At 59.5% G+C, this 11,506-nt stretch overlaps 1 protein-coding gene across 1 annotated transcript; it reads left to right on the forward strand.

Annotated features, from left to right (window-relative positions):
- The first annotated feature begins 1,305 nt into the window (after positions 1–1,305).
- VSIG10L2 (V-set and immunoglobulin domain containing 10 like 2) lies at positions 1,306–11,110 on the forward strand. Its single transcript, XM_055305307.1, is given in 21 exon segments — positions 1,306–1,387; positions 1,509–1,629; positions 1,843–2,293; positions 2,868–3,003; positions 3,006–3,182; positions 3,438–3,717; positions 5,375–5,482; positions 5,549–5,610; positions 5,613–5,645; positions 5,648–5,692; positions 5,695–5,754; positions 6,161–6,316; positions 6,319–6,428; positions 7,272–7,413; positions 7,416–7,523; positions 8,746–8,775; positions 8,778–8,889; positions 10,254–10,390; positions 10,682–10,710; positions 10,818–10,866; positions 11,013–11,110. Coding segments are annotated over 21 exon segments (2,526 nt in total).
- The last annotated feature ends 396 nt before the right edge of the window (positions 11,111–11,506 follow it).

An 11,506-nucleotide genomic window follows, 5' to 3' on the forward strand; every position in this document is an offset into this window, starting at 1 on the left:
CACCACGTGGGAGCCTGGATCCCAAGGACCATCTGCCATTCTGCTTGAGAAGCCAAGTTAGGATAGGAATAAGGTCGTGACCCCGTGAAGGGCATGGAAGGGTCTTGGCCATGGTTGAATGAGAGTGAGACAGGGGTCCGTCCACCATCCTGTAGGCCAAGTAAGAAACCAAGAGGGCCATGGTGAGCACCTCTGGGCCAGGAGGAGCCTGTGGACACTCAGCTCTGACAACTCCTGTCCTGGCTGAGCCCTGATGAATCCGACACCAGACATCAGATCCCCCCAGCTCACTGGGGTCCGGAAATCTCACCCTACACCCTACCCCAGCAGCAGAGGATGGAAAACTGACCTCACGTCAGGCTGTCAGGGCGCAACAGGAGAGCTGGTCTCCGTTCCAGCACCAGGTCCATGCGTCGTACCTCAGATCTGCCTGGGAGTGTGAAGGATGGCGCACCAACTCCACGTGGGGCCTTGTTCACTGAGTGTGCGCGTGTGTGTGTGTGTGTCTGTGAGGGAGAGAATTTTACCAAGCATGCGAAGAAGTATATAAAACACAAATGTACAGCTTGGTGAGCTGCAACCCTTACCCAGGTCAAGAAACAGGACATTACTAGCACCCGAGAAGCCCCCCATATGCTAATAATATAAAGTTTTCACTTAATACTCACAACAATTTTTACAAGAAAGAAGGTGTTACTATCCCCATTTATCTGCGAAGGAACGAAAGCTCAGAGAGGTTCAGAAACTTCCTGAAGTTTCACAGCCCGTCGGTCAAACCCGAACTCTGGCGCTGTGTCTGACTCCCGAGCTCCTTCCACCTTCTACCAGCTTTTCCCAACAAAACACGAGCAAAACACAAGAGGGGACGGAGGGCATTCGAAGGCATGTTTGAATCTCCTTGTCCCTGAGGCCTGGGGGACCGTGCATGCTGGGCAGGTGGTTCAATTCAATGAGTTTGGGGTCATTTTCGACTCTATGATCAGTTTTATACTATTTCTATATTTATACTATCATTACAATAAAAGTGCAGGGAGCTTGGGGTCCCCTAGATCTGCCCCAGCCACATCTTGCCCTCCCCAGCTCTGCATTATGGATGGAGTGAATCATCTGGTAAATAATTCACTTGTCGTCGGGCCAGTGAGGGTAACAGGAGAGCGGGGGTTGAGGGGGGCAGGGGGCAGAAGGCCAAGGCTGGCAACCCGAGCCAGACCCCCAATCCTTCCAGGGCTGGGCTTTGCTCTGGAGAGAAAGTGCCCGAGCGTCAGGCAGGAGCCCCGATGGGCAGCCACCCAGGGAGACGAGGCCATGGTGGGTCAGAGGGCTCCGCACAGACGGCTCAGCGTCCTGCTGCTGACGCCCCTCTGCCTTCTGCACGGAGGGGCCGCAGGTGAGTGATGCCCAGACCACGTCCCCATACCCCGTTGTTTCTCCCTTTTTCTTCCTCAGGATCCCCCTTTAACACTTGTGTGGCCATTCGATGAAGTCCACCAACTCTGCTTCTCTGCTAGACCTTGACCAGCCCACCCTGAGTCACCTGTGCCAGGCGGGGGAGGCAGGGCCGGAAGACAGAGAACATTCTGGGTTACCCTCAGAAGTCTGGGGTTATCCTGACCAGGCCACTGTCGGGTGGTAAGCATGGAGTGACACGGTCAGATCTGGGCTTCCAAATGTTCCCTCGAGGGTGGATGGTCTGCAGGTGGCTGAGAGCAGTGGGAGACCAGTAGTCTCGGTGGGAGAGGCTGGTAGCTTGGGCCAGAGCAGGGTCCACAGGCTTGGGGGTGAAGGGTTTTGCTTCTGGATCAATGAAACGGCAGAATTTCGCCCTTGGTCCCTCCCCTCCAGCTCCATGCCTGGGTCCCCTTCTGTCCCTGGAGAAGCTGGCAGCAGCGGGAAGAGTCTGTTATTGGGAGCGAGGCTCCCCCAGCTCTACCACCTACCCTGTGGTTCTAGAAGGAGTGACTTCCCGCTCAGTCTCAGGGGGCGCTATTACTGTCAGCGTGCGGGTGGACCCGTACCCCACGGGCAGGGCCTCGCACAGAGGAAGAACTCATGTCAGACCCCCGGGGAGACCGAGCGCCCCCTGAGAGCAGGGATGGGCCTCCTCCCGTGTCATCGCCACCCTGTGCCCGGGACGCAGCAGGCAGCGCCTAATGACCGGCCGACGACTGAAGGCTGGATGGGCGGGTGGCAGGCCGCGGTCACCGTCCCTTCGGGCAGTGGGTCTGGAATCCCCTGGAAGCCTCACACAGACACCCACAGAGCCGGAGCTGCTGGTGGCCGTGTGGATGTCCCAGTCCCGGGCTGATCAGCAGATTGGCTTCTGGACACCCGTTGACAGCACAGATGCCCGGGCTGACGCCCTGGGGACCCCGACTCCCGTCTGGGATGAGGCCCAGGGATGCATACTTGTATCGAGCCTCCACGGCGGTCTGATGGCTCAGGGGGTGGAAACCTCAGCTCCGGGCGGTTCCCAGATCACAGTCAAGGATCCCCCCGGGCTGTCTGCTGCGAGGGCACAGCCAGACAGGAAACCCCAAAGCTCGCTCAGAAACTGGCCTGCCGGGGCCCCTGGGGGACCCAGCGGTTGAGCGTTTGCCTTCGGCCCGGGGCATGACCCCGGGGTACCAGGATTGAGTCCCGCATCAGGCTCCCTGCATGGAGCCTGCCTCTCCCTCTGCCTGTGTCTCTGTCTCTCTGTCTCTCTGTCTCTCTGTGTCTCTCATGAATAAATAAGAACATCCTAAAAAGAAAACCCCACCAACTGTCCTGTCCCCACCATCTCCAGGGAAAAGTAGCAGGGACCCAAGGAGGGGCAGGAGGAGAGCCCAGCACCGCCCAGATGTCCTGCATCACTGCTCTGTCCCCAGGGCAGCCCCAGTGGCCCCAGCGAGCCCCTGACAGAGGCCACGCGGTTCAGGGAGTGCGGGGGACTCTGTGGAGCTGGCCTGGGGCTCTGGCCCCGGCCTCTGCAGGTCTCCTGGAGCTTCACCCCCCTGGGCTCACTGAGGCCCGGCCTGTGGCCGTCACCCATGGAGCGGAGTCCACAGTGGAGGCCGGGGCCTGGGCTCTGGGGGCCGTGAGTCTGCAGAACAGCAGCCTGGTGCTGCGGGAGCTGTGGGAGGCCGCCTGACCACCCCTGGACCAGGCCCTGCGCACGGCGGGCCCGCTGCATGCCTGCTCCCGCCCCCCCGGGCCGCGCTGGGCAAGGGGCCTGCCACGGACCGGCCCCCCTGAGTGGCTCTGCTTGCCATTTGCCTCTATTTGCACGTGTCTCCCATTGCAGCAGGCTGGGTCCACGACCAGGGAGTGGGAAGACCTGGAATCACAAGGAGGGGACGGTGGGGGCTGGGGGGGGGCGGGGCAGGCCAACCCGCAGCAGCCGGTGAGGGCAGGGTTGGGGGTGTGACAGCTGCAGGGCCCCTCCTTCCCCTGGCCAGTGCCCCTATGGAAGCCCCAGGTGAGGCTGAGTGACCCGTTCCCAGTGGAGGGGACCTCCGTGGCTGCCACATGTGCAGTACGGGAGGGCACAGAGCCCGTGACATTCGCCTGGTGACATTAGGCGCCTCAGGGCCCCTAGGAGGACCTGGTGGAGGTGTCAGACCAATGGCTTCAGCTGGACTCAGTCAATAGGACGCACCTGGGCTGGTATGTATGCAGTGCCCACAACGCGGTCAACCAGCTGAGCAGTGATGGGACCTTTCTTGATGTCATCTGTGAGTCAGACTCGGGGGCTGGCACCTCCCTACCCATCTGTACGTGGCCTCCTGACACCCCCAGGGCCCCCAGGACTGTCCCAGCCCTCTGAGTGGCGCCAAGAGGCCAGGACAGCAGGCCACTGTACCCCCTGGTACCAGATACAGACCTAGTACAGGGGCTGTAACCTTTTCCAGGTACGAGCCCCTTTTCCCAGGAAAATGAGCATGCATTCAAAGTTACAACTTAGCCCCTAATGACGGTAAAAGGGGTGACCTGCAGAGCCTGCCTTTGGACTAAGCCGGAAGGCCTCTCAGGAATGAGCGGAACCCTGAGGGACCCTGAGGAAACCGGGAGGAGGGACACAGTAGGGAGAGAGGGCAGCAAGTTGGCCCCATGTCGGAGGCTGAGAGTTTGGAGTTGAAAATCAGAAGTTTGTCTTTAAAGCACAGAGACCAAACACAGATCACTTCTCAGAACTTGCAAGGAACTCCAAAACTAGCAACAGGAGGAAGTAGCAACCAATACAAAAGCGGACAAAAGACCAGAATAGTTAGTAAAGAGAACAAATAAAGCTAATGAACTTCTGCAAATTAAAAAAAAAAATTAAAGATGAAACTAGAAGTTTGTGCGAAGAAAAAAAAAAGAAGTTTGTGCGAAGGAACAAGACTAGGATGGTCTAGAGCTGCCCTGTCCAACGTGGCTGCCATCTGCGTGGCTCCAAGCCCTGGAGATTCGCCAGAACTGAGCAGGTGTGCTCAACCTACCAAATGCACACTGGATTTTGAAGACTGTCTAAAAATATATATATTTATAATAACTCATCAATGATTTTTTATTATACACAAATAATATGCTGGATGTATTTGGTTAAATACAAAATATTATTACAATTATTAAAACCCATTGGTGCTTTTCGGTTGGGTGGGTTTAGTTATTTTTCCTTTTTAAGATTTGGCTGCAAGGGGATCCCTGTGTGCTTCAGCGGTTTAGCGCCTGCCTTTGGCCTGGGGCGCGATCCTGGAGACCCGGGATCGAATCCCATGTTGGGCTCCCGGCATGGAGCCTGCTTCTCCCTCCTCCTGTGTCTCTGCCTCTCTCTCTATGTCTATAATAAATAAATAAATAAATAAATAAATAAATAAATAAATACCTTTGAGAAAAAAAAGATTCGGCTGCGGGCCAATTCTAAAAGATCTGTGGCTCACATATATCTCTTGGACGAGGCAGGGCTAGAGGATTTAAAAAGCCAGGACTAGTGATGTCTGTCCTGGTGGTGGGGGTTGGTCGGGGATTTGCAAACTCAGGACCATGGAGGAGACAGATGAGCAGCTCTTGGGAAAAACGGAGGAGCAGGAGCAGAATGGAAGCAGGCAGAGAATTGTCCTTTCTGGGAATCAGAAAGAGGGGACGCAGGAGAGAAGGGAAGACAGTGTGACCCCAAGAAGTGAGAGGGGCTGGCTCTGGGATCCCCCTCCGGGGCGCCTTCACGCCCTGTTTCCGCCCTCCCCCATCTCGAGGGCCAACTGTGCCAGGCCCAAGAAGCCCCTCGATCCTGGGCAAACCGGGAAGGTCGGCGCCCTACCTCTCTGCCGCCGTCCCCCCAACTCAGGGCCCCGGGGAGCCTCCCACGGCCTAGGCTGGTTGCCCCCATGGCCCCTGAACACCCACCTGGCCTCAGGCCCGAGTTCCTTGGGGGCCTCGCCCAGTGCTTGACACAGTCGGTACGTGATACACGCCTGGCGGACGGTGGGCAAGTCCAGCGAAGATTCTATGAGCGAGCGGAGGGGTGAGGACGGGACAGGGGCGAGTCTTCCTCGCTTGCAGATGGTCCAGTCCGGTGACCACCACGGAGCGGGGCGAGGAGAGAGGTGACCCTGAGCTGCCAGGCCGCATCCAGCCCCCCGAGTCACTAGGTGCGGCTCGTGACCACACTCCGGTCCACAGCGGGCCTCCGTCATCGCCTGCGCCAGCCGCGCCCACGCGGGCCTGTACACCTGCCGCCCCGCAGCAGCCGCCTGGACACCCGCGCCCAGACACCAGGCTCACCGTCCACCGGGAGTGCGTGGGGAGGGCCACGGCCCCTGGGCCGCATCCCCAAGGGGTCCTTCCCGTGGCCTTGGGGACTGAACTAAGGCACAGAGTAAGCTGGGGAGTGACCGAGAGGCAAAGGGCCCAGTGGCAAAGAGATTGGGTGATGAGGAGCCTCCCCGGGCAGGGGCTTCCATGGGCCCCTAGGACTCCTCGGGGATGCCGAACCCCGGCTCACCCCCTCCACCTCTGCCTCCTGACCCGACAGCTCAGCTCTTTGCTCACCAGCCCCCCAAAGGAATCCATCCTTCCCCGCCCACCCACTTCTCCTACCCCTCACCCTGTGGCCTCCAGCCCCCAGCTGGCCCGGGGGTGCTGCGGTGCGCTGGCCGTGAAGTCTCCCTCCAACCCCATCCTCACCCATTTCTCCACCCAGATCCCCCTGAGGGCCAGCCCTCTTGAACTGTGCCCCCCACCCTTGGGGCTGTGATTTTGGTCTGCACCTGGCCCGGGGGGCTTTCAACTGCCCAGCTGCCGTGGGAAGGGCCCCAGGGAACTGGCCCTACTGCTCTCAGCAACGTCACCTGGAGTCACCAGCCGCCCGGCTCCCCAGCGGCAGTGTGTTCACCTGCACTGGCCAGCACCCGGCCCTGGCGCTGCCCACCCTCTGCAGGATCACGCTGTGTGAGAGGACTCGGGACACAGCCGGGCTCTGATGGTCCAGGCCGAGGTGTGGGTGGGGGCCCTGGGACCTGGGGTGGGGCTCCGGATCACAAACTCCAAGACTGGCTGTGGAACAAGGAGGTGGGCCGCACTCAGCTCAGACCCTCCCTCCCAACGCCTCCTCGCTCCAGCCGGGTCTCCAGCCACACCGCCCTGGCCCCTGCAGGTCGGGCTTGGAGCCCTGTGACAACCTCCTGTCTCCCAGCTCCTAGGGTCAGCAGGCTGTCATCGACCTTACACTACCACTGCCCTCTTGCTTTTAGCCTTCTCTCTGCTTTGTAAACTCCTATCCACCCCCCAAGACCAAGTTTGAATGCCATCCTATCTTCAAAGTCCTCCTCCCTGAGGCCCCAGAGTTTGTCTTTCTACCTATACTCTGGCATTTATCAAATTATATTGTAATAGTTTGCTTGGCATCTGTTCCCACAATTTCTCTGGCATGTGGTTAGCCCTCCGTAAATGGTGAATGAATGAATGAATGAATGAGTCACTGAAGCAATGAGGGAATGAGTGAGTGAAGCAATAGATGAAGGAAGGAGGGGTGCCTGGGTGGCTCAGTCAGTAAAGCATCTGACTCTTGGTTTCAACTCAGGTCATGATCTCAGGGTCATGACCTGAGCCCCATGGCAGGAGTCTGCTTGATATTCTCTCCCTCTCCCTCCGCCCCTCCCACTTGTGCTCTCTCTCTCTCTCTTTCTCTAAAATAGGTAAATAAATAAAATCTTTAAAAAACAATAAGGGAAGGAAGGAAGGAAGGTAGGAAAGAAGGAAGGAAGGAAGGAGTCCTCCTATAGGGCCATGCTGAGCCATTATTCCCTGTCTAGGGGACCCCCCCGCCCCGGAGCCCTACCTGCTGGACCACAGCCACTGTGGGAGACCAGTTCATCATGCTGAGCTGTGAGTGGCCTGGAGGCGAGCCCCCTGCCATGCTGAGCTGGCAGGATGGACAGCAGCAGCCCCTCACTGGCCGGCCGTCCATCTGCTGCAGGCCCAGGAAGACCTGGCTGGCTGAGAGTTCACCTGTCGGGGTACTCACCCCCTCAGTGTCCCTGACCCCCACTGCCAGCTCCAGCTGGGTGAGTGGGGGCTGCTGGCTTAGTTCTGAGGGCTGAGGTGGGACAGCAGCCCTTTGGAACCCGGATGAGGGGCTCTGGCGGCTGTCTGTGCTGGAATGCAAAGTGAGTCAGGAGACGGAGTCATCTCATCTCCTAAGGATCCAAGGTTTTTTTGATCCATGAAATTAGGGGGTTTGGTCTGGGTCTGTGTTGTCCAATAAAAATATAATGTGAGCCATTTATATCATTTAAAATTTTCTAGTAGCCACATGTGAAAAAATAAAACAAGAGAAACGTTTGATTGAATTCAATATATCCAATACATTATTACCTTGATGTATAATAACAGAACATTATGAATGAGGTATCCTATTCTACTGTCCTCAAAATCTGCTGTAGTTACAGCACATGTCGACGTGAGCTGGCCACATGCAAGCCTTCTAGGGTCACATGTGGCCAGGGCGACCGCTGTGGGACAGCTCCTGTCCAGCTGGCCAGGGATTCCGTCTCCTTCATTTGCATCAATCTGCATGAGAGATGCCTGATTATTATTCCTGACCTGCATCCACGGTTCTGGTGTCAGAGGCCTCTGCCTCTCTCACTGCCTGTAGGGTTTGGGTCCGGTTTCTTTCTCTCTCCATCCGGCCCTGTCAGTCCTATTTATCGCCAACTCAAGAAAAAAGGTAATAATTTAAGTGAAAGACAGGAGAAAAGCTCACAGAGGAGCCGCCCCTATGACGGTTCCCACGAAATGATTTCCCTTTGGTCTCGGGGGCTGGGTGGCAGCCTGCACGGCCCAGGCCCTCCACTGGGAGTACTTCCCTCCCTCCCTCCCTCCAGTCTCGGCGCTGGAAATTCCATCCTAGGAGAGTCACTGACACCCGAAACTCTGGGTCTTTGGGACTCAGTCCATAAAAAGAGCACCTGCTCTGGGGCCAGCCTGGGTCCCCGGGGGGCAAGGAACTGGAGGGCCATTAGGGAAGAGGGGGCCGCTCGGCAGGTGCCGGCAGGGAGGCGCTGGACACAGAGGTGAGTAGGGCAGGGGCGCACCTGTGGGCGGGGGGGGGGCAAGGGGCAGGCAGGCGCACCGGCACCCTCGGGAGATCTGGAGCCGACTGGGTGGGCATCCGCCCTCACCTCCTCTCTCCCTCCTCATCCCGGCCACCTCGGGGACCCCCCCCCAGCCTCCCCAGCAGCCGGGGCGCGGGGGGCCCCCCAAGCCTTGCCCTCTGCGTCCCCGCAGAAGCCCCGCAGCTGGCGGTGGCCCAGCCCAGGGGCCGGTGCCGGGAGGCGGAGAGGCCAGGCTGGGGTGCGCCCTCCTGGGGGACACGCCGCCCGCCCGGCTCCTCTGGCAGGGACCCCGGCGGCGGCTCCTCCTCGGCACCAGGCGCTGACCCCGCGTGCCCCGGGGGAGCCCACCCACGGCGAGCGCCCGAGCGCCCTGCGGGAGGTGCCGCGTGGGTCCAGGGCGCGGGCGCGGGGCCCCCGGGGCGCCGACAGAGCGAGTGTAGACGCGAAGGCAGCGGGCTGGCGGGCACGGGAGTCGGGGCACTCCTGGGTGCAGCCTAAGGGCCCCGTGCTGTGGGCAGGGCAGGCTCTCCGCCTCGCGCAGGGACCGGACGGGGTAGCGCCGTCGGGACCCCCCCCCGGGACGCCCCCTGCCGCGCGTCCACAGGACCCAGGCACCCCCGTGGCGGGGTGGGGTGCAGGTGCCGGGGCGTCCGTCCTCCGCCAGCGTCTCCATCCGCCGCCCACCTGCGGGCGCCCCTGCGGCAGGTGCGGTGCAGGTGCCCAGGGCGAGCCCGGGAGCCGGGGCTGGGAGGCGGCGGCTGGGGACCTCGCGCCGCACGGCAGGGCCCCCCAAAGCTGGGGGGCTTGGACCCCGGCGCCCGCTGCGCCTTACGCGTCCTGGCCTGACACCCCTCAGAGGTGCAGGTGCAGGCCGCGCACGGACTCAGCCTTTCTCTGCAAAACCGACCCACCCGGTTCCTCGTCCTCTTTTATCATTTTTTAAAATATTTTATTTATTTATTCACGACAGACACACACACAGAGAGAGAGAGAGGCAGAGACACAGGCAGAGGGAGAAGCAGGCTCCCTGCGGGGGGCAGGACTGGGGACTCCATCCCAGGACCCCGGGATCACACCCTGACCCAAAGGCAGACGCTCTGAGCCTGAGCCACCCACGAGTCCCTTCCTTTCCTCCTCCCGGGGAGTCCCTTATCCCCCCTTTGCCTCCCCCCCCCACTGTCCGCCCGTCTCTCTCCTCCCCCCGGCCCCGTGCGCTCTGCTGCTGTCTTGACCTTTCCTCTCTGGGAGGCTCTGGAGGCCCCAGGCCTAGGGTCGGGGCCACAGGGGGTGGGACGTGGTGCTGGTGATCAAGGAAGAGCAGGGGCCCAGCTCTGTGCCTCAGTGTCACCCCCCCCCCCGGGGGGGGGCACAGGTGGGCTCTCAGCTCCCCGCTGCTCTCCCTCCATCCGGCAACTCCTTGTCTCAGGGCGTTCTTCCCTTCAGCCCCAAGCTGCCGAGATAACTGCCCTGCCACCTTCTGGGCTAGAAATGGGGGGCTTGGCTGGGGCCTCGAGAGCTCGAGAGCAGAGGCATGCCGAGCACCTCTTTCCTTGGGAAAGACTTGACCTTGGTCGCTGTGGGGCCATCTTGCTCTTGACTCCCACTGCAGGGCCTTGCCTGCTCGCTGCCCGCTGAGCCCTTGTTTCAAGTTCAGTAGTGGCTCCAAAGCCATGTAACCAGCACTGTCCCCTTAGCGGAGCCCCCCTTCAGCGCCTATCCGGAAGTGCTGGGTGCAGCGGGCACAGGAGTGGTGGTGGCAACGGTGGCTTCCCTCCTGGTGTTCCAGCATGCTGCCCAGCACCCCGAGACTTTGCCCTGTGAGTAGTAGCCAAAGGGCTGGGTTGCTGGATTCCAAAGGGGGCCAGGTCTACACCTATCCAAGGAGAGATGCAGACTCTCCTGGGCAAGGCATCTGGGCTCTTCCTTAACTGTGACCTCTTCCCAGTGCTAGCTGTCCATCCGGGCTCCAACTCTCAACTGCAGGCATCTGGGGCCATCCCCTCTGGGTGCTAGGGTCTCCAGTGGGGAGCCTATGGGGGAAGGGAGGGTTATTGTTGCCAGATCTATGGTGGGTCACTCAAGTAATGTGCCTTCTTTTCTTCTTCCAGGCCTTGGTCAGTTGCTTGTTCCCATTTGAGTGGAGAACCCCAGTCATTCTGGGGGTCGGGATTCTCCAGTAACTGGAAAGGCGGGCTGGGGAAGTGTGGCTATCATTGACTTCTCTCCCATTTCACCCTCAGGGAGCAAAGTCACCAATACAGGGATTCAAGGGAAGGCCTGGAGGCACCAGCAGGTCAGCACAGTTTTATCCCAAAAATCACCCATATGTTAAGGGGAGCAGTCCTGAGTTCCAGGCACTATACTCAGTGTCTTGTCCTGTGAACAACCCAGGACACGCCCGAGGCGTCTGTCTCCTTTGCATGTGTCTGTTCTTTATAGGCCTTGAACCACCACCCACCACCCCAGGCTCAGATCCTGCACAAGAACCCACAGATGCCCTAGTTAATGTCACCATCACTGTGACCACGACCTCATGAGGCCCCAACAGGCATGCATAGAGGGGACAGGCAGGAGATGGAAAGATCCTTCTGTCACACTTGGCCTTAAGGCCAAGATGGCCAAGACACCGGCCCTCCCTCCCTGCCCCTTAACACCCAGCCTTCCCCACGAGGACAAGGTAAATGGCCTGGTTACAGGAGAAGTCCTGGCCCAGCTTGGGGAAGAGGGAGGTGGAAGGATAAGGAAGACACACAACTGGAGAAAAGACTAGTGGGTGTCCAAGGCCAAGGGAGGACGGTTCTGGAAACGGTGCCTGGTGCAGTATGAGCGAAGTGGCCGCTTCCACACAGAGTCCGTGAACTGAGCAGTTGCTAAATAAATCCTACTCGATGCTGTCACTAGTAGAGGGTTATTTCAATTGCAACTCCCACAGG

The sequence above is a fragment of the Nyctereutes procyonoides genome, unplaced genomic scaffold (genome assembly GCF_905146905.1).
Source record: "Nyctereutes procyonoides isolate TBG_1078 unplaced genomic scaffold, NYPRO_anot_genome, whole genome shotgun sequence".
Taxonomy (NCBI): domain Eukaryota; kingdom Metazoa; phylum Chordata; class Mammalia; order Carnivora; family Canidae; genus Nyctereutes; species Nyctereutes procyonoides.